Source organism: Saccopteryx leptura, chromosome 1 (assembly GCF_036850995.1).
Source record: "Saccopteryx leptura isolate mSacLep1 chromosome 1, mSacLep1_pri_phased_curated, whole genome shotgun sequence".
Taxonomy (NCBI): domain Eukaryota; kingdom Metazoa; phylum Chordata; class Mammalia; order Chiroptera; family Emballonuridae; genus Saccopteryx; species Saccopteryx leptura.
In genome coordinates, this window is record NC_089503.1 from 125,679,253 (window position 1) to 125,703,052 (window position 23,800).

The 23,800-nt window shown below is 43.8% G+C and overlaps 1 protein-coding gene across 2 annotated transcripts; it reads left to right on the forward strand.

The window, feature by feature from the left end:
• The first annotated feature begins 7,009 nt into the window (after window positions 1-7,009).
• CMBL (carboxymethylenebutenolidase homolog) lies at window positions 7,010-22,995 on the forward strand. Of its 2 annotated transcripts, none has more exons than XM_066360789.1 (6): window positions 7,010-7,314; window positions 14,646-14,879; window positions 18,526-18,633; window positions 19,363-19,505; window positions 20,922-21,013; window positions 22,293-22,995. In XM_066360789.1, the coding sequence occupies exons 2-6, from the start codon at window positions 14,665-14,667 to the stop codon at window positions 22,470-22,472; spliced, it is 738 nt and encodes a 245-aa protein (XP_066216886.1). In that variant the 5' UTR covers window positions 7,010-7,314; window positions 14,646-14,664; the 3' UTR covers window positions 22,473-22,995. The 2 variants fall into 2 exon arrangements, with proteins under 2 accessions (XP_066216886.1, XP_066216885.1); XM_066360788.1 differs by having other exon boundaries at window positions 7,012-7,212.
• The last annotated feature ends 805 nt before the right edge of the window (window positions 22,996-23,800 follow it).

Here is a 23,800-nt window from a genome sequence, read left to right on the forward strand (position 1 = left end):
GTATTTTATACAGTTTTTGAGAGTCAGGATTCTGGGAGTGGCTTAGTCAGGCGGTTCAGGCTCAGTGTCTCTGAGGAGACAGGTCTGGCCAGAAGTGCAGTCATCTGGACCTTGACTGGGGCTGCAGGATCTGCGTCCAAGAAGGCCTGGGCACATAGCTGTTAATAAGAAGCTTCCATTCTCTGCTGACTTCGGCCAGCAGCCTCGGTTCTTCACCACATGGGCCTCTTCACCACGCTGCTGGCTTCAGCCAAAGCAAGTAATCTGAGAAAGAGAGAGGTAAGCACACTTACAGAAATAAGTTCATATCAGAAGTGACACACCATCACTTTCTCTGTGTGCTACTTGTCACGCAGACTTACTATGGTGCAATTGTGGGGGAGGGCTACACAGAGCGTGAGTACCAGGAGGTGAGCATGAATGTGAGCCACCTTACAGACTGCCACTGTCCGTCAAAGACTCAGGTCCTTCACACGTGCAAAATAAAGTCACCCTCTTCTAGGGTCCCCGAAGACTCATCCTATTATATTATAGCATCTGCTCAATGTCCAGAATCTCAACATCTAAATCAAGTCCAGGTGTAATTATATTTCCTAAAATACAGTTCTTCCAGTATGGTCTTCTTGACAAGTTATCTGCACCCATCAGTCCCTCTACGTTAGTCTGCTTGAGTTGCTATAATAAAATACCATAGACTTGAGGGCTGAAACAACAGACATTTATTTCTCACAGTGCTGGGAGGCTGAAAGTCCAAGATCAGGGTACCAGTGTGGTCAAGGTCTGGTGACGACTCTTGTACATTGACTCTGTTATTAACATTTTATTCAAGTCACTTCAGGTTTTCACTCATATTCTCAATGGAGCCCCTACCCAGTTTCAAAACCATTCCCACATTTTAGGGTTTTTGTCCAGAGCACCCCACTTGCAGGTATCTAAATGTGGATTAACTAGCCATTGCAGTGTAACAATGTAGTCCAGTGGTAGTCCCTACCGCCCACTAGTGGGTGCTCCAGCTTCCATGGTGGGTGGTAGCAGAGCAACCAAAGTATAAATAAAAAGATAAATTTAACTATAGTAAGTTGTTTTATAAAGATTTATTCTGCCAGGCTCTGGCCGGTTGGCTCAGTGGTAGAGCGTCGGCCTGGCGTGCAGAAGTCCCGGGTTTGATTCCCGACCAGGGCACACAGGAGAAGCACCCATCTGCTTCTCCACCCCTCCCCCCCTCCCCCTCTCCTTCCTCTCTGTCTCTCTCTTCCCCTCCCACAGCCAAGGCTCCATTGGAGCAAAGATGGCCCCGGGCGCTGGGGATGGCTCCAAGGCCTCTGCCTCAGGCACTACACTGGCTCTGGTCGCAACAGAGCAATGCCCCCGATGGGCAGAGCATCGCCCCCTGGTGGGCGTGCCAGGTGGATCCCGGTTGGGCGCATGCGGGAGTCTGTCTGACTGCCTCCCCATTTCCAGCTTCAGAAAAATACAAAAAAGAAGAAAAAAAAAAGATTTATTCTGCCAAACTTAGCAAAAATCCGACATAAAGTACTTGGTAAGTAATTATTATTATATGCTTTAACTTGCTGTAACACTGCTTTATAAATTTTATAAAGTAAAGTTTATAAATCACCATTATAAAGTAGTACTTCCCTACTTTATAAATCACCATTACTGTGGAACCGGTGGGCGGTTAGAAAATTTTACTACTAACAGAGATACAGAAGTGAGCGGTAGGTATAAAAAGGTTGACTACCCCTGATGTAGTCCAAAACTTAGCAGCTTAACCCAGTAGAAATTATTATCTTGCATAGTTTCTGAGGGTCGGGGATCTGAGAGTGACTCAGCCAGGTGGCTCTGGCCTGGAGTCTCTTGGGAGGTTACCACCATGGTGACAGTTCAGATGGCTGAGGTTGCAGTCATGTGAAATGTGACTGAGGCTGGAGGATCCGTGTCCATGTGGCTCAGGCACATGGCTGTGGGTCAGAGGTTCTCTTTGCCACATGTGCTTCTTTGGTGGTGCTCATAACATGGCAGCTCACTTCCCCAGAGGAAGTGATGAGAGAGAGAATGAGAAAAGAATGGAAGATGCCAGTAGCCCTTGTACGATGTGGGAAGGGTGCGGATTCCCAGAGGCAGAGAGTGTTGTGAGTCATCTTGAAGGTTGACTACCACAAAATTATTTAAGGGCAAAATGTCATGTTCTCTATAATTTACATACTTCAGCAAAAAAAAAAAAGAACTTGATGAAGCAAGACTAGCAAGCTATTAATAATAATTCTACCTAGCTCTAGGGAATAAAGGAGTCTTCTTTCTACTTCTCTATATTTTTGTAAATTTTCATAATAAAAAGAAAAAAATAAAAAAAATAAAAAAAATAAGCTAATTTGGGCTTTCTGTCTGTCTGGAGGCGATGGTTCATTGTCTCAGGAATTTTCTAGAGACCAGCTACTTTCTTTACCATCTAGCCCCTGATATACCTTCACCAGCAATACCTGCCCTGCACTCAAGACTCTGTCTTCCCTGCTGGCTGCCTGCAGCTGCATTCATGGGGTGAAGGGTTGCGTCAGCACCATCCTTCCCTGCATGGTAACAGATAAACTGGCATTCATTCTCCCTCAGGTGTTTTTGAGATGTTCTGAAACACATCAGCACTTTTTCTGATTTTGATCCAAAATTTCTTTAGAGGAGCAGCTCCATGAAATGCTTTGCCTGACCTTGTCTTCAAGATCAGTGTTAATCACAAGGTTTTAGCAGAGTCAGCAGTCTTGTTCAACTTTGCTTTTGTTCTGTTTGTTAATACAGCTTGGGCTCATTCAGTCCCTGGAATCTAGTTCCTTATTTCGTAATGAAAAATAAAACAAACTTTGGAGGAAGACCAGCTGTGACTGCTGAGTCATAGCTCATTAATTTATTAAGGAACTCCACGAAATCCTAGTGTTCACCTACATTGAGTTCTATAAGAATGTAACTTTTACTTCTTTTTTTTTCTTTTGAGCCTGGTTTAAATATTAACTCGTGTGATGACTTTTCCAGAGGAGTTTATAACTACAATTTGTGAAGCTGAAAAATGCCAGTTTGGGTGTTGCAAGCAGTTTGTGCATTTTAGGATAGAAACAAGGATTTGTTCCTGGTCCTCAGTTTGCTCTGAGTGATAAGACTTGGGTGACTTCTTTTAATTATTCAAAATTTAAAAAAAAAAAGCCTACCTGTTAAAATAACTTGGGGAAAAGTTGGAAGGCAATAAAATACTTGTTTGCAAATGTTTCGGAATGGGGTGTGAAAGGATCTGTTTGATAGTAAATCTGTGTCTCTAACAAGATAACACTCTTGCAGTGGGAAGGACTGGAGTGTACCCACCATGGTGCAATGGCTTCGTAATGCAGCCACTTGGCTTTGTTGAGCTATTCCCCAGATTTTCCTCTTTCTTGTGTATTTCCATTTTGAGCAAGCTACAAGGACTATTCCATCCTGAGAGTTACACCTACCCTCCTTCAGCTGAACCTGTAACTTAAAGTTATGGAAGGTTGGCACTGACATGACCCTTACAGATTTTCTACTTCAATTGAATGGGTCCTAAACGTGGTCTACCATGAAAGTTGTCTGGGAACCTTTTTTTTTTTTTTTTTTTTTTTTTTTCATTTTTCCGAAGTTGGAAACAGGGAGGCAGTCAGACAGACTCCCACATGTGTCCGACCGGGATCCACCTGGCATGCCCACCAGGGGGCGATGCTCTGTCCCTCTGGGGCGTAGCTCTGTTGCATCCAGAGCCACTCTAGCGCCTGAGGCAGAGGCCACAGAGCCATCCTCAGTGCCAGGGCCATCTTTGCTCCAATGAAGCCTCGGCTGCGAGAGGGGAAGAGAGAGACAGAGAGGAAGGAGAGGGGGAGGGGTGGAGAAGCAGATGGGCGCTTCTCCTGTGTGCCCTGGCCGGGAATTGAACCCGAGACTCCTGCACGCCAGGCCGATGCTCTACCGCTGAGCCAACCAGCCAGGGCCACCTTTATTTTTATTTTTTTAATATTTTATTTATTTATTTTAGAGAGAGGAGAGAGAGAAGGGGGGGGGGATGAGCAGAAAGCATCAATTCATAGTAGTTTCTTCTCATACGTGCTTTGACCAGGCAAGCCTGGGGTTTTAACCAGCACTCTCAGCGTTCCAGGTTGACAGTTTACCCACTGTGCCACCCTAGGTCAGGCTGGGAAGATTTCTGAAATACAGATTCCCCAGTGCCCCTGAGGATTCTGGTTCACTAGGTCTAAGGCCAAAACATGTGAATTTTACAAGTGCCCTAGGGGTTTTTTTGTTCTGTTTTTTTCCAAATTATAAAAGAAAGTTTATTTAGAAAGTTACAGAGGTAGTGGAAGTGAGCCAGCTGGGCTGACCAGGTTCAGGAAACAAGTTAGAGAGGGAGAAGAAGGGCTCTTGGAGCTTAAGGAGAGAAGAGTAGAGGTAACTAGCCTGGGAGGGGACTAGGAGGGGAAAAGACACGGCAGTGTGTTCCTGAGAGGAAGAGCGCCTGCCCTAAGTGGTTTTGATGCTCAACTAAGTGAATATGCTAGTCACTGTGATTCTGGTCTAGTGGCTCTGTCAGTGTAGGCCTTGGACCAGGGGCATCAGCGTCATCACCTGAAATCTTATTGGACATGTAAATTCTTGGGGTCCACCCTGGATGTCCTGAACCAGAGGCTCTGTGGTTGGGTTTAATAAGACTTCCAAGGAACTCGGATGCATGCTCAAGTTTGAGAACCAAATCTTGTCTAATCCCTCATTTTATAGTTAAGGAAACTGAATCCAAAGAGAAGGGGTTAACAAAAAATTGACAGGGCTAGGAGACATCTACCCATTGAGCTTTGGTGTTGCAAGGGGAGAATACTTATAGCTTCTGTCTTGTGAAACCTGAGACCACTATATATGTGAAAACAAGGTTCATCAACTAGAAGATGATACATGATCCTGTCGACTAAGAATGTCCAAACCCATAGATAATTATTTTCCTTTTAATTGAATTTATTGTGGTGACACTGGTTAACAAAACTATACATGTTTCAGGTACACAGTTCTATAACACATCATCCATACACTGTATTGTATGTTCATCACCCCAAGTCAAGTCCCCAACCATCACTATCTATGCCCCTTATACCCTCCTCCACTTCTCCCCACCGATTTTTTTTTTTTTTTTTTTTTTTTTTTTTTTTTTTAGAGAGAGCGATAGACAGGGACAGACAGACAGGAACGGAGAGAGATGAGAAGCATCAATCATTAGTTTTTCATTGCGCGTTGCAACACCTTAGTTGTTCATTGATTGCTTTCTCATATGTGACTTGACCACGGGCCTTCAGCAGACCAAGTAACCCCTTGCTGGAGCCAATGACCTTGGGTTCAAACTAGTGGGCTTTTTGCTCAAACCAGATGAGCCTGCACCAAGCTGGCGACCTCGGGGTCTCGAACCTGGGTCCTCTGCATCCCAGTCCGATGCTCTATCCACTGTGCCACCGCCTGGTCAGGCCCCACTGATAATTTTTATTCGTTTGTTTTTAGGCCCTGCCTGGTTAGCTCAGTTAGTTAGAGCATCGTGCCGATATACCAAAGTTATGAGTTCAGTCAGTTTTAGCCAAACTGATGATATACTCTGGGGAGCAAAATCTCAAATGCTCTGGAGAAGAACAGTTTTGCAGCTTCTTTTATGCATTTAAAATCAATGATGGGACGTGAGGACAATTACCAGGAAGTAGGAAAAAAATAGGCAGGGGCTGGATTTCTGGAGGGTTAATACCCCTTTGAGGGGTATAACTTCTGGTATTTCAAGGTGTGTTAACCTAGACACACAAGAACAATGGGCACAGCTGACTTAAAATCTTCCACTAAAGTTACAGACCTGGGGCATGACTACCAACCATAACCTACCCAGTTAAGAATTTATTATCAGATCACTCTGTGAGGTTACTTTCCAGAGAATCTCTTTTTTTTGAGAAGCTTTTTTTTTTTCATCCACAGTCCAGTGACCCAATTTACAGTACAAAATGTCAAAGGGATCTTTTTTCAGGAATGTAGATGAGGGAATACCAAAAGAGTTGTGGCACTTGTGGACAGAAAAAGGGCCACACACTAAACCTGACAAACTCAGGGGAGGCCTGTACTGCAGGCCTTAAAAACTCAGAGACCCAAAGGAACCATAGAGCATGGTCTGATCATTGATTCCTAACTAAAAGTGGGTCGTGGCAGGTAGTCCTGTTCTAGGCTTATATATAGCTTCCTTGAAAAACAGCAATCTTTACCTTAAATGAGTCTACTGTTTTCATGCGTCTAAGATAACATACCTTTGAATCCTCAGTCATTTTCTTTTCTAGACCCCCTGCAGACACAACTTCTGGCACCAGAGGAGAGGACAGAACACCACATTGTTATTTTGTTGTGGGGATACCATCTCTATGCGCTGCAAATGTTAACCAATGCTGTACCCACCAAAGTAAAGAAAAGTACGTGTCTCTCCACTTTGTTTTTTTATCCAGTCCCAGACATTTGCCGCTTTGCTTTTCTCCTGCCCCCTTAATCGACCACCAGTGGATTTTATGTAACCCTCCTTCCCTTTTCTCTTTTCACGCTAATGTATAAAATGAGCTGCAAAACGGTTATTCTCTGGAGCGTTTCCTCAATCCACTGAGATTTTGTTTTGCAACATTTTGCAGTTTGGCTCAAATAAACTCATTAAAATTCTCTACAGGTTTGGTCATTTCTTACAAGGCAGTTATCACAACCTTAGTCAGATGACCGAAGTATGGAGTAGGGCTGGGGTGGGGTAGGGCAAGTATGAATAACTTATTTTTAAGACTAGCTTAGTTTTGATTTACAACGAAGTTACAAGTTTTAGGAGCCAGCCACACTAGTAAATTTCACCGGCTGGCTGTCTTCCTTTTCCAAGCCTCCCTCCCTCCCTAGTTCCCTCCCAATCTCCCTCTTCCCTCACTCCTCCCAACTCGCCTCTCCTCCTCCTCCACCTCCCCCACCCCCTCCCGTCGCCGGCCTTCCCGGGAGGCTGAGAATCCGGGGCTGCCACTGGCTCGCGAGGATCCCGCCGCCCTCCCTCGCTGCGTCCACTTCCGCCCGGGAGGGAGGCGCCTCCTCCCTCTGGCTCGCCCCTGACTTGTGGCTCCGAGTTCGGTAGGGCTGTCGCGAGGGTCTCATCTCCTCCGCGCGGTAGACGGTCTCCAGGCGGCGGACGAGGTACGTGCGCTTCCCCGGCACACAAACGCGCCCTGAGCTGCGCTCCACTCTAACTCGATCGGGTATTGCATGTGGCAAAGAAGGTCTTTGCCATGTGCACAGGTAAAGAATGTCGAAGTCCATTTTCAAAAACCTGAATTTTATCAAAGCAGTACATTGTCATTGCAGAAAAGCAACCCCCGCCATTCCACCTTGGCATATTTCCCTGTATTGTTTAGACATACACCCCCTACCCCCATACATTTAAAAAAACATTGCAATCATACTGTATATAAACTTGTGTTTGTTTTTCCAAAGGCTCATGAGAGCCTTTCCTACGTGTCATTAAATACTCTTTGCAACTTTTTTTCCTAGAGTTAAACATTTAGGTTGTATAGCTTTTACTACTAATATAAAGCAATGGGGGAAATGAGCATATTTGCATCAAGATCATTATCCACATTTGGCAGTATTTTTTAAGGACGGATATTAAGATAAGGTGCTGGGTCTAGGAGTGTGCCGTCCTGGCTGCTGGGTGCGTGCTGCCCAGAAAGACTGCACATTACACATCCACAGTCAAGGGTTGTGAGAAGAAGTGTCACCTTGCCCAGGCCTTGTTAACATTGGGTACTGCCATTTTTGTTTCTTGCTGATGGAAAATGCCACCTGTTGCCGTCAAAGCCCATTTAAGATAAGGTGATCAGAAGTGAGCCCTACGAGTGTCTGGGGAAATCCTTGGAACGGCCCAAGGAAAGGTCAAATGCAGCTGTGTTCTCTGGCCCGCGAGTGCAGGATGTCTAACTTTCTATTTAATGCGGTCTGGACCATGTACCCTATAGAAAATACAAGCATGCTTGCTGAAAAATAAATAAGTGGAGGAGCTGACATTCACAGAATCATCTATTAAAGAGAAGTAGGGCCCTGTCTTTCCCTGCAAGGTAGAAAATGCACCCCCAGGCATGTTCCTGCACTGTTGATCCAGTCAAGGAGCCGCGCCCAGTCTTCCCGGGAGCCGCCGCCCTTCCGGTATTATCTTTCAGTGTTGCTTCTGTGGTGCTTGCAGGTGGTTTCCATTTCTAGATCTCTGAAGCTTCCAGAAAGTTATTCCTAGACTTATTCGCTTGTTCCAACCTCATGTCTGCCAGGCCCTTTTTCTCGTCAGAATCTGTTTCCTACATTTCTGGTGGACATCTTGATTGCGTTGGGAAGTATGACTTCGAGTTATTTAAATCCTTGGGGGTGTGAAAGCAGGAAAACTACACTTACTTTACCCCCTTTTTTGCCTTTCTGACTTCCGGCGAGAAAAAGAGAATGCTGTTCAATTATACTGTCAGAACATAATTTTCAGAGAAAGGTAAAGTCATGACTCTCACACAGATGCAAAAAGGAGCATATGTTAAAGCAGGGGTCCCCAAAGTACGGCCCCCTGAGGCCATTTTTCCGCCCCCCGCCGCACTTCCGGAAGGGGCACCTCTTTCACTGGTGGTCAGTGAGAGGCCCATAGTTCCCATTGAAATACTGTTCAGTTTGTTGATTTAAATTTACTTGTTCTTTATTTTAAATACTGTATTTGTCCCCGTTTTGGTTTTTTACTTTAAAATAAGATATGTGCAGTGTGCATAGGGATTTGTTCATAGTTTTTTTATAGTCTGGCCCTCCAACGGTCTGAGGGACAGTGAACTGGCCCCCTGTGTAAAAAGTTTGGGGACCCCTGTGTTAAAGGTTCTGTTTTATTTATCAAAGGAGAGAGCCAGGAAGATACTGCAACTGGTTCAAAAAAGAAGTCAAGAAGCACACATTTATACGGAGTTGAAGACTGCTTGGGGAAAGAACACCTAAGGAGAGGAATGGGGACTGGCAGTTTCTTGGGATTTGCACTTGAAACATGCACCAGTGATCTCCAGGGGCTTTGACTTGTAATTCTGTGGAGGCACTTGCTGTGTGAAACAGGGCTGGAGGCTGCTCAGGAAAACATTATTCATTCATGACACTTGTTAAAGAAGGGCAGGGCAGACTTATTCAGGACCACTGCAATGGATTTGCAGTAGGAAAGAGATAGGGCTCAACTCTGCATGTGATCTTAGCCAAAAGACCAAGAAGCAATTAAACTGAACTTGGAATGCAGCAAGGAAAAGTGGAGATTTATAGCCAGGGAACAGAGTAGGGGTCAGTGGATGGAAAATTACTAAGAGGAAGCTTCAGGGGTAGAGGAATCCAACTAAACTGACTTGACAGGATTTTGGCAGAAGAAGGTGATTAGACATCAGCTCCAGGATGCTGGAGGGTGAGGATCCAGATCAGATATGGAGGATAGGGGATTCTATGAAACTGACTTAGCAGGATTCCTACTGAAACTGGACAATGCAGAGATGAACTTGGAAGCCCAAAAGTCATGACCTAGTTAAGAAGAGGGTTCAGAGGAGTTTGGTTAAGGAGAGACTCTTTGTCAAGTGACCAGTCTATTTTTTCTTTTTGAGGGAGGGGGGACTATCAGTCTGTAGGGGTGTGGGCTTTGCAATCATACACACATAGGAGGCATCTTGTGGGAATGTTGCGGGAGAATCACGGGTATTAGTGGTGAACTTAGTCTGGCATTGCTAAAGAATGTGCCCATCAGGGTGTCCTCTGCAGGCACATGTCTTGGCCAACCCTGATACTATGAAGAGGTCTCCGACTTCCAGAGGCTTTGCCAGTGGGACTAAAGATCTGATCTTAGCGTAGCCAGGATGTGTTGCCAAGCCTACTTGGCATGATACAGAAAAGCCGTTCTGGATACACTTTTTATCAGGACCCCGCCATACATGTCAGACCCACAATCCCATCTCCTTCTAGGATGAGACCAAAACCTTACCACTGACAGTGAATGATGATTCTGTATAGGGTCGTGCCCAAAAACTGCTTCAGTGGGAAAGTATTCGTTGTTTGCAGTATACCCTTCTGGGCTGTCTTAGTCTAGCGCTGTTTATTGTATTTGAACAATTTCTGCAATTATTTGAAAGTTGTGGGTAACAAATAGATTTGTAAATTCTGTTCAGTGTGGTAGAGAAATAATTGGCTTCTGCCCATTTAGTGGAAAAATCAGTTTGTCTCAACTTGCAATTCATCTCAGTATTCCTTTATTCCATATAAGCTTGTGCTCTTTTTTTTTTTTGCCTTTGAACAAGTTATAACATCTTTCTTATTCGCTCCTGTCATATGTTCAAATAAAATCTGTAATGTGCTCACTTTTATATCTATATGAGGGTCATGGTTTTACTTTTTTTAAACAAATGTGTCATTTGGGGAAAAAGAGGCAAACTCCTGAAAGGTTTATGCATCTAGAAAGTTACCATATAGTACAGTTAATAGAGCATCAAGGGTGTGTTCCCTGAAGCATTCACCCCACTGGGGGGTATAGTCTATAGAAACTGCTCTACCCACCATGACCTTGGTCCTGGTCACACAGGCTGCTGTTCCACAGGGCCTGGCAGGAGCCCAGCCTTCCACACACAGCACACCCAGGCCTCTCCTGACCACCAGCCCTTTCTGCAGGAGAATAACTTTGCAGGATCAGTCCTGAGAGTGGGTCTCCTGGCTGTACATTCCTTTTGGAAAGTGGATATCAACTGAGGATAAAGTTAAAAGATTCAGATACAAGGTTAATTTGGAACAACCCGTATTCTCTGTGGTCTCTCTGTCCTCAGGACAGCCCAGATTAAAAAAAATTCAGCCGGAGAAATCAGTTGTCAACAACAGTGAGTGGACATAAAATTCACTGCTACAGATATGGGACTCTTCTGACTTTTCTTACTAATCATAGTTCTATGATGTAGCTAATGAACATAAAACTGTGAAGAATAAAGTTTCCTTTGATCAAATGGCTAGCTCTTAATTTCTTTCTCCTTAACATTTAGTTATGTTATTTCTAGTTATGAATATTTAGAATGTTCTGGAAAGTACACACTATACTATAGCTGCTACCCATATTCACATGACTCAGATTTTTTCATTTTTTCCTATGTACTTCAAATCAAAACCTTTTAAGGAAGTAAAATATAACAAATACAATTAAAGTCAGCAGTCTCCTTCCCACTGTCTAAATGGTGATGTTTTATTCTCTTGAGTGATATACTTTTAAAACCCGATATTTATTATTATTATTATTTTTTTTTACAGGTACAGAGAGAGAGAGAGTCAGATAGGGACAGACAGGCAGGAATGAAGAGAGATGAGAAGCATCAATCATCAGTTTTTTGTTGCGACACCTTAGTTGTTCATTGATTGCTTTCTCATATGTGCCTTGACCGTGGGCCTTCAGCAGACCGAGTAACCCCTCGCTCAAGCCAGTGACCTTGGGTCCAAGCTGGTGAGCTTTGCTCAAACCAGATGAGCCCGCACTCAAGCTGGTGACCTCGGGGTCTTGAACTTGGGTCCTCCGCATCCCAGTCCGACGCTCTATCCACTGAGCTACTGCCTGGTCAGGCTTAATAAGATGTTTTCTTTTCGGTTTTAGTATTTACTTAGAATCAAAAAAACTATTGTTGGCTCTGGCTGGGTAGCTCAGTTGATTAGAAAGTCATCCTGGCACGCCAAGGTTGCAGGTTCAATCCCCAGTCAGGGCACACACAAGAATCAACCAATGATGGCATGAATAAATGGAACAATAAATTGATGCTTCTCTCTAAAAATCAATAAATAGAGTTTTAGAAATCTATTGTCTTTTCTTAATTTTTTATATTTATTTATTGATTTTGAAGAGAGAGGAAAGGAGAGAGTGTATGTGCATTCATTGGCTGATCCTTGTATGTGCCCTGACTGGAGATAGAACCGCAACTTCGGTGTAGCAGGACGACGCTCTAACCACTTGGCACCTGGCCAGGGCTGCCGTTGTCTTTTTTATAGCATCATGTTTTTGAGATGTATCATATTGATATATATAGTTTGTCCACTGAATTGCTATGCAATATTCTTTTCATGATTTTTTTTTGTGTCCTAGGGTTGCCATACCAATTATCACAAACTGAGACTTAGGACAACAGAAATTTATTCTCTCAAAAATTTATTCAGTTTTAGAGTCCAGAAGTCCTAAATGCAGGTGTTGATAGAGCCAGGCTCTTCCTCAAACCTTTAAAGGAGAATTCTTCCCTGCCTTGTTCCTAGCTTCTGGTGATTACTGGTCATCCTTAGTGTTCCTTGATTTGTAGATGCATCGTACCAACCCCCACTCCCCCCCCTTCTGTTCTCTCTCCTGTGTGTCTGTCTCTATATCCAGATTTCCCTCTTCTGATAACGACACGTCATTAATTAGATTAGCACCCACTTGCATCCAGGATGACTTCATCTTAACTTGATTACCCTCTGAGAAGAACCCATTGCTGAATAAGGTCCCATTCACAGGTTCCACAGTTAGGACTTGACCTTATCTTTTTGGGGGAACAGAATTCAACCCACAACAATGAATGAATCACAGTTTATCCCATTCTCTACCTGATAGTCAATTAGATTGCTTCCAAATTTTGCCATCATGTCTATGCTACACTTCCATAGCCACCCACCACACGCGTGCATGGGTTCACACACATGCACTTGCACACACACATGAACTTCTAGGGAATACAAGTGGTGGGATTTCTGGGTTGCAGGGTGTATTCATCATGATAGACCTTGCCAGACATATTTCCAGAGTTTGTATCAGTTTACATTCCATGGGCGCCATCTCTTGGTGTTAACAGACTTATTTACAGCCTGCAAGATCTAAGATGGTACATCACTCATGTTCACTGATGTTCTTTGTATAATTTCCTTAAATACTAGTGACCTTGAGTATTGTTTTATATCATTCAGGTGTTCCCCTTTGTGAATTGCCCGTTCATATCTTTGGAGCCTTTTTCTACTGAGGTTGTCTTTTTCTTCTTGATTTATTTATAAGAATTCTTCATATAGAGGAAGCAACGAATAACTAGGGTGCCACAACCATGAGCTGATGCTTCTCATCTCTCTACTTTCCTGTCTGTCTGTCCGTGTCCATGTCTGTCCCCCACCCCTCGATAAAAAAAAAAAAAGAATTCTTCACATATTTTATATAGATAGGAAACCTTCTGCTTTGAGAAAAATATCTGATCCTACTCTGTATCTTGTCTTCTTGATTTGTTTATGGAGGCTTCTATCTTATCGTTTTTTAAATTTCAATAAAAATAAATTTTGTTGTTGTTGAGGAAAATCTTAAGCATATATAAAAGTAGAGAAACTAGTTCAGAGGAGGCTCCTGAACTCACTACCCAGTTCCAACACTGTGACACAGGGACACTCTCCCTCCCACCTCCATCACCCTTGAGTCTTTCTGAAGCGAAGCCAGCCATCTGGTCACTTTGTCCGTGTGGACGTCTTTGGGTTCAGCAGCTCCAGGTTTCCCTTTCTGACAGTGCCTCGCTATTTAAAAAATCAGTTTGAGAATCTCAAGTAACGAATTTAATCTACTAATATTGATTTGGATCTATTTCAGCCACATGATTTCTCCCTTTGTAGTTGATAGGTTTTACTTTCTTTTTCTTCTTCTTTCCAGCTTTCTGTTTGTTTGGTCAGTCTTGTCCTGTCCCTTCCCCATTTCTCCCCACACTGTCACTGTACTTCCTCCACATCATTGTTTATTTGTAGTGATTTATAGTGAGTTCCTTTTCAGTGGGTAGTGTTTCTGTCCTGGATTGTGCAAGTCTCTCTATAAAGTAGGTTTGCATTTGCTTCTGCTGGGTCAGCAGGGGCAATTGTTATGTTAATTTCTCAGCCCAAGTTTTTCTACTTGGAAAAAACCTTGTAAATTGGGGGGGGGGGTAGTTTTTTTTCTCTCTTCTGGCCTTCCTTATCATATTCCTAGTTCTGGTTGGCAGTTTTTCTTTCTTTGTTTTTGTTTGTTTTTTATTTCCCCCACTAACTCTGAACCTTGGATGGTTCTGACATGTCGTGGGGATGTCCCAGGGCTTCGCTGGACACCGAATCCAGGCTGCATTAGGGCTGCTTCTGGGTCAGCCCTGTCTCCAGCCTCCCTGGGCCGACCAGCACCGGCTCCAACCTGGTTTCAGTTTCCTCTCCAGTCCTGGTTGGGATGCTGTTCCCCTTTAGTTATAAGCCCACCATTTTTGTTTTTCTTTGATGGTAACATTCACTCTGGTATTTCTAGTGTTTACAGTGGGAATGGAGTCTCCCTTAGCTCCAGTCTGCGGTGTTGCCAGATCAGCAGTCATCATTGACTTATTTTTTTCTTCTTCAGAAAATAGATGTTAAAACTGTGCCTAATATAAAATTGTTTCCTATAATGTCTTCAGATGGACCAAATATCACCATTCATTTCTTGCATGAGTATACCAGGAGTAGAGTTGAAATTAATATTTTTTTGTATTTTTGATTTTATAGTTTATTTACTGTTCATAATCTGCAGATTTGCACCATTCAGAATATAAAGCGTGTTTCTCTTTCTGTAGCCTGACTTCAGTATCTCCAATGGCAAACGAAGCTCATCCTTGTCCTTGTGACATTGGCCATAAAATAGAGTATGGAGGGATGGGGCGTGAAGTGCAAGTTGAGCACATCAAGGCTTATGTCACCAGATGCCCCGTTGATGCCGGCAAAGCTGTGATTGTCATTCAAGATATATTTGGCTGGCAGTTGCCCAATACCAGATATATGGCTGACATGATTGCAGGAAACGGATACACGTGCGTATGAAGTTCTGCTCCTTTGCTTCAATCCATGTGAATGTTTGTGATCTATATATACTTTGTTCCCTGTAGGGAAAACAAAAACAAAAACAATAAACCCAACTATTTTTTAAAATTGATTTCAGAGAGGAGAGAGAGAGAGGGGTAGAGAAAGGAACATGGATTTGTTGGCCCACTTATTTATACATTCATTGTTTGATTCTTGTATGTGCTCTGACTGGGGATTGAACCCTTAACCTTGGCGTATAGGGGTGGTGCTCTAATCAATTGAGCTACTTGCTCAGGTCCTGACTATTAATTTACATTATTGACTTCCTTATCTCTTTGGGGTGCAGGTAAATGGGAAATGTCACATGAAATTTGACACCCACCTGCTGTCCAGAGGAAGCCAGCAGCTCCCAACCCAAACTCTGAGCATCAGGTCTTCCTAGGAGGGCCCTCGATGTGGGGCCCTGCTGGGCACCAGTACAGGACAGCTTGGGCAGAACCTTGCTAGCTTTGAGATGGACCCATTCCTTGGCCCTTGAAGCATGTCAGCCTCACAGGCAGGGTGCCTGTGGTCATCCTACTCTCCGCATGAACTAGCATGGCTCTGTCTGAGATAGATTGTGTTGGGCAAATAAGTTTGTGAAATCTGTATTTTGGGGGTTTTCTCACTCTTATTGTTAAAAGTGGCCACTGCTCATGTGATGATGTTCCCACGTGATACAGCTAATTACCTTCCTGCTTGGGAAGGGGCTTGGTTATGCTAATGTGTGCTGAGGGCGGGATTTTTGTGCCAAAAAGTTTTAAAAGGAGGAGTTAGGAGGCCATTATGGGAGGAGACCACGTTGTTGCAGGAGAGAGAGGCCATGTAGTGGCAGAGAGGAGGCAGCCAAGATGGAGGCATGCAGATGGGGAAGAAGAGGTGGCTGAGGCTAGTGGGGCCTTTGGTTCTAGGAAAAACCGGGAAGATTCTCCTGGTTGTGGAACAGGAGAACATGTGAGAGGGTTTTGGTGCCCGTGTGTTTGTTTTTACTTGTTGGCTGGTACGAGTCTAGAATAAAGGATGGCCCCCCAGTTTTTGGCTCTGCAGTTTCATTATGATCTATCTGAATCGAATGTGAACTTACAGGGGTCAAGCGGCTGTGATGGTGGCCGCCGCCCCTGGCCTTACAGACTGGGTTCCAGAACTGACACTTTGTCCGGACCTGTGGTGAATGCTGTCACCTGTTTGCTTTTCACCTGCCCTGGTGTTGGCCACAGCCTCGGGAAAGCACAGAGAATAGGAACCGTTCCTTCCTCTCCAGCTTCAGAAAGCACAAAACCCAGCAACGAGATTTCCTTTGTTTTCTCCAAAAGAGAAGCTGGAAAGCAAAGGGTGCATCTTCCTTGTTTTCCTGCAAAGAGAACCCTATTTTAAGGAAGTGGCCCCTGCTGTGCGATGCAAATTTCATGTTGACTAAAAAGAGGACTTTCTCTTGATTTTTCTCTTTTTCATTTTAAAGATGAGGCAACTTAACTTCCCAGGGGTAAAACCAGTATTAAGAGAAAACAAACAAACAAACAAAAACAATCGCCAGACCTACTAGGCTGTTGTTACAGTGTGGTTTCCTCAATCCTCCCACCAGCCCCTCGGGCATGAGCTGTCATTGTTCTCACTTGTGGGTTAGGAAACCGGGTGTGAAGACAGAAGCGCTGTTGCCTCAGGTCACTCCATTGCAATTTGTAGAATGAATGGGGTTGTGGCTTCTGTTGTTTTGCTTGGTTCCTTTAGCAGGAGACAGGCTGTAAAGAGTGAAGATGCCTGTGATTTAAAAGCTCCTTCACACTTTGGCATGTGGATTATTTTGAGTTGAAGGCAATCAAGACTCAGCAGACTAAATAAAAACTTTTACCTCCCTCTTAACCAACTCAAAGTTCGAGGGCCTGACCCAGAAAGAGAGCTATTACCAGAGACACCATATTTCCCCATGTAGAAGATGCACCCTTTTTCGAAAAATTTGGGGTCTGAAAACTGGGTGCATCTTCTACAGTGGTTGTAAATTTTTTTACTAGCATTTCCCGCTTCAGGAGTTGTATGAATATTATGATGAATAAAACTTTAGTTCAATAACTTTATGTAATACATTTTTTTCCCCAAATTTCGGGCCCCTAAATTAAATTCTGTCTTATACATGGGAGCGTCTTATACGTGGGGAAATACAGTAACTTTTACCTGAATGATTTAGCTGTATGGCAGGACAAACTCCTAATTACCAAACATCTGCTCTTCTTATTGTCCTGTGACTTAACCTTCCCTTTAAAAGCCCCATACCCCCATATCAGTTCTAACCTTAGGCTGACGGCTGAGCCTCAATTGCCTGACTGCCTTTGGTCTCCTTTTTTTATGGGGCTCCCGTATGTATGAAATTGTCGATGTAAGAAACAGTTCAAACCTGTCCTGACCGTATAACTTGCTTGGTTAGAGTGTTGTCCTGATACACAAAGGTTGCCGGTTCAATCTCTGGTCAGGGTACAGACACAGATGGATGTTTCTGTCTGTCCTTTCCTCTCTCTAAAAATCATTAAAATAAAAAGAAACATTCAAACTGCAGAGAATTTTTATGAGTTTATTTGAGTCAAACTGAAGACATATGCCAGGGAACAAAATCTCAGATGCTCCCTAGAATTAAAGAGTTCTGCGCTTCTTTCCTGCATTCAGAATTATGGAGGGAAGGTAAGGAAGAGTTCCTGGAGGCAGGAGAAGCAAGGTCAGGCCTGGATTACAGGAGAGTCAATGAGATGATGTGCTCTCTTGAGGGTGGTTATGCTTATTTCAAAGATGTGTTAACCTAGATGCATAGAAACAATGGACAGGGCTTGCTTAAGGCAAAGAAAACCCTTTTTTTTTAAAAAAAAAAATTACTTGCCTGAGATGTGACTACCCACCACAACTGCCTAGTTAGGAATTTATGATCGCTGAGGTTACTTTCCATAGAACCCCGTTTTTTTGTCCACAAAATTGAATTTGTTTTTCATCTGTTCGTCGACGGTCTTATGTTAATTTAATTACTAGACCAGCCAAAGAACCTAGAAGGGGAGGAGGGAAATTTTTCCCACCCCTACAATTGGCACGGCCTCAGGCGAGCTGGCTGTTCTCCCTCCGAGTCCCCCTTTAAAGCCCTCATTAGACCACACCAACCAGGCAGGAAGTTGTGCCCTGTTGGCATGCTGGGCGGAGGCAGGGAAAATTGCTTGGTCATAGTGACTGGACATGCTAACCAGGTGTGCCCTTCTGACCTGAGGGTAACGTGAAAGGCCATCTGAGAGGTTTGGGGACAGGAGGGCCCCTCGTAGCCACCTTGCTCCTGGCCCTCGCTGGCGGGGCCCCTTCTGTAATATCTCGTGGAGAGCGTGTCCGGCTGAGTCTCCTCGTCATTTTAGATGGGCTGGGCTATAAGCAGGCTGCCAGAGGCCATGCACCTTCAGTTGTGAAATCCAATATGCCCTGGCCTAGTGCCAGTTGGCCTCTTTGTTGTGATCAAAGCTGTCCCTTGTGACCATGACTTCTCTTTTTCTGTGAGCAAGAATCACCAATATGGCAAGTTTCTTAATGAATTTAAGCAAATCCCAAATCCCAACAGCAACAAAACTAAAATCAATAAATGTCCCTAATTTACAGAACCATCGTTCCAGACTTCTTTGTAGGGCAAGAGCCATGGCACCCTTCCGGGGACTGGTCCACCTTTCCGGAGTGGTTGAAAACAAGAAATGCCAGAAAGATTGATAGGTAAAGTATCAGCAGGGAGGCTGTGTTTGTGGTGCCCTCCAGGGCACAGGGAGAGCAGAGCCCGGGCCGAGAGGTGGGTCTGGCTTTACTGTTCAGACACCTACCCGTCCTCCAAGTAGCATTTGGACGGCTATGACCCTCGAATTAAGTACATTGCTTCTAGTTGAAAATGTCTTCTTGGTTGTTCCAAATAACCAATTTGCAGATGAACCGCTGGCGAAACAAGGACCACTGTTGTTGGTCTCCTCATGGTTTAAATAGTGCTGGTGGCTGAAGCTCACTCTGCTCTTTGGGTACAAGAGGAGGAGACAGATGGTGCAGAGTGGGGAGTTAGGCAGGGGTGTGCTAAGTCAGAGGGTTTGGGGAGCTGCCCAGTTGCAGCTATGCCTGTTGAAAGGAGAGAAGAGACTGGGGTGTTGGGCTGGGGGAGATCTTGAGGCCCCGTCTTAGCGCCATACTGTGGCCTGGCCTTCATGCAGAGGCTGGGGAGGCTTTCACTCAGCTTTCTGCTGGGAAGTGAGCTGGTCAGACTTGCTGGTCTTTTGGGAGGAGCCCACCTAGCAGGTGGCTGGAGGAGATAGGCTTGGCAGGGAGACTTGCCAGGAGAAGGGTCACTTCTCATTGAGGCAGGAGGCGGTGAGGGCGGAGCTCAAAAGTAAGGCTCTCAGAACCTCAAGGAACAGCTGCTTTCCAGGGCCTCACAAAGTAGCTCTTTTCTTTCTGTTCTAGAGAGGTTGATGCTATCCTGAGGTACCTGAAACAACAGTGTCATGCCCAGAAAATTGGCGTCGTGGGATTCTGCTGGGGAGGTGTGGCTGTCCATCATGTGATGATGAAATACCCAGAATTCAGGGCCGGGGTGTCCGTCTACGGTAAATCTGCCTTGTGCTGACTTCTATAGTGAAAACGGGGATTTGTGGCTGACCATAACTACGAGCCTTTTCCCAAGCTGAGGGTCCCAGGTTGTCACAAAATTGGCTTTAAAAATTTGATAGTCTAGGTGGAGGTTTGTAATGCAGTAACCAGAGGATGTCACTTGGAGTGGAGAGACCTGGGTCCCAACAGTGTTACTTTCAGAAAGTCACCTAGCTTGATGTCTCAGTTTCTTCACTTAGGATGGAGGGGATAACATCTATTTCTGTGATAATACTAATGCTAAGCGATATTTCTATAAGTACTATCTATGGAAAGATTTTCCCAAGATGCAGATAATTCTCAACAGCACGCATGTGCGCATGTGCACATGTACTCACACACACTCTATAAAAAAGGGAAGAAAAGGAAAACCTACTGTAAAATGTAAACAGCAACATAAACCTGTCAGCTCAAACAAACCAAAAGTATCAGAGCATTGATAAGAACATTGTATCTGTGAGTAAAAATGTCGTACTAAATTCACGATATAGAAGTATTCAAACCATAAAAAAATGTTTAAAGAATAAGAAAAATTGGCCTTCTTTCATAATATATATGTTATACAGTTATATGAATGATTCTTATTTAGCTTAATGGTTCCCCATTATGGTATTTTTGCTTACTTTTAGCATTAAAAAAATCCTTTTTAAGTATTTACTAACACGAAAGGAATAAATTTTCCATTTGTCACCGGGGTTGCTAGAGCATACCGTCCCTTCGTGCGAATTAGCAAAAGGTGCTCCTGAGTGGATGGCTCTCTGGCGCCACCTTCTGGCCGCCATTGCGCAGTGCATGAGCTGAGGAGCGTGGCAAGACTGCTGGTGGCAATCAAATCGCGCATCAGCCAGGTAGCGGGGCAGGGAGCCTGGCCATCTTTCCTGTGACTCCCTGCTTCCTAGAGAGGATTTATAGGTGAGGGGAGGCCTCGCTGTGCTGCCAACAGGAAATGGAAAAAAAAAGCCAGCCGTTATTTTCTCCAGCTTACTGACTAGGACTATACTTGACCAAACTTGAGTCAGGCTAGGCTCCAACCTTCACCTCTCTCCTTGGCCTACTCACTGGGTCAGTTTGGCGAGAATCCCTCACCTTCTATATCTGCGAATCCCCATTAACTTGATGTTGCTTCTTAGTTTTCCATCCACCGACCCACACCCTGCTCCTTGGCGGTAAATCCCACTAGAACAGTTTTTCTTTGAGACTAATTTCATAAGGCAGCCCACTTGTATGGAGTTGTTTTTAAAAAGAAAATAAAACCCCCAAAGCACATATTTTACTCTGAATAATCAAAGCAAACTCGTGTAGTTTTCTGCGGCATGTGTGCAGGCGTGGGTGGAAATCACACCCCTCACCCGTGCCTCTGTCCCATCCTATAGGCATCGTCAAGGATTCCGAGGACGTGTACAGTTTGAAGAACCCCACGTTGTTCATTTTTGCTGAAAATGATGCTGTGATTCCTCTTGAGCAAGTAGGTTGGCCTCTTTCCTCTTCATATTTCTATATTTAATAATAATAGGATTTGACATTTTGGGGGAACATACTAAAGGGTTCATTTATTGCTTGCTCCAAATATTTTTAGCATTAAGGTTATTTTTAATTTTTAACATTGTTTTAAAGTTGGGTTTTATTGGGGACTTAGGATGCGATTGTAACCATCCCCCTTGACAAAGTGCTCTTGGAGTGACCTGGTTACTGGGCATAGATGAGGCCTTGCCTCCTGTCCGCGCATATGGAATCCTCAAGTTGATAAGGAAAATGCAGAAGAAAATGGTGGTTCAAAAACAGTCATTTAGAAATTATTACAAATATACGGTGATGGAAAATGATTTGACTTTGGGTAATGGGCACACAACACAATCAACAGTTCACATGCTATGGAAATATTTACCTGAAACCTATGTACTCTTATTGATCAATGTCACACCATTAAATTTAATTTTCTCAATAAAATTAAAAAAAATTTTTTTTTTTCCTGTCTTTTTCTGAAGCTGGAAATGGGGAGAGACAGCCAGACAGACTCCCGCATGCCCCCGACCGGGATCCACCCAGCACGCCCACCAGGGGCTACGCTCCGCCCCTCTGGGGCCTCGCTCCGCCGCAACCAGAGCCACTCCAGCGCCTGGGGCAGAGGCTAAGGAGCCATCCCCAGCGCCCGGGCCATCTTTGCTCCAATGGAGCCTTGGCTGCGGGAGGGGAAGAGAGAGACAGAGAGGAAGGAGGGGGTGGGGGTGAAGAAGCAAATGGGCGCTTCTCCTATGTGCCCTGGCTGGGAATTGAACCCAGGTCCCCCGCATGCCAGGCCGACGCTCTACCGCTGAGCCAACTGGCCAGGGCCAATAAAATTTTAAAATTAAAAAAAAAAAATTATTATTTATAACCAATATTTGTTAGTATAAATTTTAAACATTTTATACTTGAATATATTAAATTTTATGTTAAATATATTAAATATATATATATACTTGAACAAATTAAATTATATATTGAATATTATGTTATATAGAAGATATTAATACAATTTCAAATAGTGGACATTGTATCATTTTTATATTGCCCTGAATTCTCTCCTTTGCCAGAGGTAAGGACTATGTTGGTTATAGCATTAAAAGTAAAAAATTTATTATGGTTACGGTACACAATTTAAAACATTGATGTTGAATCTCTTTTATGAGCATTCACAGAAGATTAAGAGATTGGGATATATTACTAGAGAGAATCAATTCATCATGAATATCTTTGCATACCAGGTGTCTTCGCTGACCCAGAAGTTGAAAGAACATTGCAAAGTGGAATATCAAATTAAAACATTTTCTGGGCAAACTCATGGGTTCGTGCATCGAAAGAGAGAAGACTGTTCTCCTGAAGACAAGCCCTATATTGACGAGGCAAGAAGGAATTTACTAGAATGGCTGAACAAGTATGTTTAGCAGTGGCCAGTGCAAAATTTTCTCAGGATAGCTTTGGTGCAGAAACTAGCTTTGAAGTACTTAGATTATTTAATTTCTACTTTGGATAAAATAAATCAAGGAATCCTGAAATTCATCACTTCATCTGAAACACAAATTCAGTAGGAAATGTTACTGTATGAAATAATTTAACTTTTAACATGTACCTAAATAAAATAAAAAAAATAGGTTGGTACCTGAAGAACTGGGTTGATAGAGTAATACCCTAACTATTAGTAGAAACCCGGGACTGTGCTGGACAGCGGACAGCGCAGGTGTGGCCTCCAGGTCTTTAATGGAAGACATCCTTTAAAATGACTAATGTTGCAAAGCCTTGAAAACATGGCCTGTAAACTCAGATTAAAAGCCCAATTTAATTAGATGTATTTGTTTTAATGCAAATGAATTTCATGTTTAAATATTGTGTTATGAGAAATAGAGATTAAATAGGGTTCCATTGGCTTAATTTTATCAAGCTAATAAACTTGCTTCTTGAGTTTTTGAATTTGTGGCTTTTTCTAGAAGCTGATTGAAAAATAATGGATTGGATTTACCATCCAGCTGTCCCCTAGGCATTTTTGGGTCCCAGGGACTGGGGCTGAAATAAAAAATCACTGATGCGCCTGACCTGTGGTGGCGCAGTGGATAAAGTGTCGAGCTGGAACGCTGAGGTCGCTGTTCAAAACTGCACTTGTCTGGTCAAGGCACATATGGGAGTCGATGCTTCTTGCTCCTCCCCCCTTTCTCTCTCTGTATATCTGTCTCTCTTCTCTGAAAAATGAATAAAAAAAAAATCACTGATGCATTCAATCAGAATTAATTAAAGTCAAATAAAATATCAGCTCCTCAGTAGCCTTGCCACATGCTGGGTGCTCAGTAGCCATGTGTGGCCAGTGGGAATGTGTTGGGCAGTGCTCACCTCCACTAGCAAAGGTGCTTGCATCCTCTATAGCTGCTCCTGTTGACTTTTTTTTCAATTTATTCATCTTTTTAGAGAGAGGAGACACAGAGAGAGAAAGAGACACAGAGAGGAAAGAATAGAACAGAGGGAGGAGCAGGAAGCATCAACTCCCATATGTGTCTTGACCAGGCAAGCCTGGGGTTTTGAACCGGCAACCTCAGCATTCCAGGTCGATGCTTTTACCCACTGTGCCACCACAGGCCAGGCACTTTTTGTTAATCCTGTTTATCCCCCCATGTGACAGCCCTGCAGTTGGTCTTCCCAGTTGCTGCTGAGAACTTGACTTGGCAAACTAACCTAGACCAGTGAGCTGTCCCTGCCATTGGCCCCTCTCATGTCTGCAGTCAGC